Here is a 1,559-nt window from a genome sequence, read left to right on the forward strand (position 1 = left end):
TCATGAACTTTATCCATTATTGGTTTTTCATTCGTCATCTGGAATTGAAATAATTTATCGACGACGTACGTTTTCCTGCCTACATCATCCCTACCATATCTAGATTCTAAACTATCCCAAATAATATTTGCAGATTTTTGGACTACAAACAGATCAAAGAGATAATCCTTCATATGGTTGAGAAGATGCCCACGGACCGTCTTGTTGTCTTTCTCAAAATTCTCATTACTAATGATGGCAACAGTTGATGTTCCCGGATCAGCATTGGCAACTAAAGGTTATTGTATTTAGAGGAGAGTTTCGACAAGTGTTACCAGTTGTCCCACGAGCAACGAGACAATAGAAGATTAATGAAAATTTGGTAAAGTATATCTTTGGAAGCAAATGGAAAATTTGCAATTGACGAAAAACACAAGAGTCCAAAGTGACAATCAATTTGCAGAATATTTATTAAAGATTGGGAATGGAACTGAACTATCAGTAGAGGATGACTATATTTGCCTCCCAAACAATATTACAATTACAGGTGAAAATAATGAAAGTGCAGTTATGAAGTTACTCAATGTTGTTTATCCCGATCTTGAACAAAATGCAACTTCATCACAATACATGACAAATCGAGCAATTCTATCAACTACAAATGAGTATGTTGATCAGATTAATGAGAAATTGATTCAACTATTTCCTGGAAAAATGTTGAATTCACAAGTTTTGATGAGGCAATTAACGACACACATAATTACCATCAAGAAGAATTCCTCAACCCATGACTGCCTAATGGTATTCCTCTGCACAAGTTGATGTTGAAACTTAGACCCAACTAACGGTTTATAAAATGGAACACGAATGGTTTGTCATGAATTTCGCAAAAACATCATTTATGCATAAATCATCGCTGGACAAAATGCTGGCAAAACAAGTTTTCCTTCTACGCATACCTATGAGTCCTGCAAATGACGATACGACTATGCTTTGCCATGACTATTAATAAGGCTCAAAGACAGACAATACTGAACGTCAGAGTTCATCTTCCTCAAAACATTTTTTCGCATGGCCAACTATATGTGGCACTATCAAGAGGTATCTCTATGGCAACAACAAAGGTGTTGGTGAGATGAAAGGAAAATTTGACAAATAATATTGTATATAAAGAAGTTTTGACTCTCTAAAAATTACTAAGTTCGCCATTGTGAATATGGTAATGAGCTCATTGTCAATGTGTTAAATGGAATAGGTAGTTGATGCGCTACTATTGTTCACGGCAAAGAACACTACAAGAATTTTTGTATTTCCCGACGGTTTATAAAAACCGTAGGGCAAAATTGATATAACTCGATAGTTTTAAACAATCATCGGCCAATACATACTTAAAAAAAGATTTTAAAAATATTTCCGACGGTTTATAAATCGGACAAAATTGATATGGCTCGGCAAATTCATACTTAAAAAAAGGATTTTGAAAATTTTTTCCGACGATTTATAAAAATTTTCTAGGAAAATTGATATTGTGCGATGGTTTTAAAAAACTGTTGGCGACTACATACTTAAAAAATGATTTT

The 1,559-nt window shown here is 34.0% G+C and overlaps 1 protein-coding gene across 1 annotated transcript; it reads left to right on the forward strand.

Moving 5' to 3' along the window:
- The first annotated feature begins 384 nt into the window (after window positions 1-384).
- Window positions 385-1,242, forward strand: LOC148209121 (uncharacterized). The gene is made up of 3 exons (XM_088117419.1): window positions 385-796; window positions 946-1,080; window positions 1,235-1,242. Exons 1-3 carry the CDS (start codon window positions 385-387, stop codon window positions 1,240-1,242), a joined length of 555 nt encoding a protein of 184 aa, XP_087973545.1.
- The last annotated feature ends 317 nt before the right edge of the window (window positions 1,243-1,559 follow it).

Source organism: Momordica charantia, assembly GCF_013281855.1.
Source record: "Momordica charantia cultivar OHB3-1 chromosome 9 unlocalized genomic scaffold, Mcharantia_2.0 BLBB01000009.1, whole genome shotgun sequence".
NCBI lineage: Eukaryota > Viridiplantae > Streptophyta > Magnoliopsida > Cucurbitales > Cucurbitaceae > Momordica > Momordica charantia.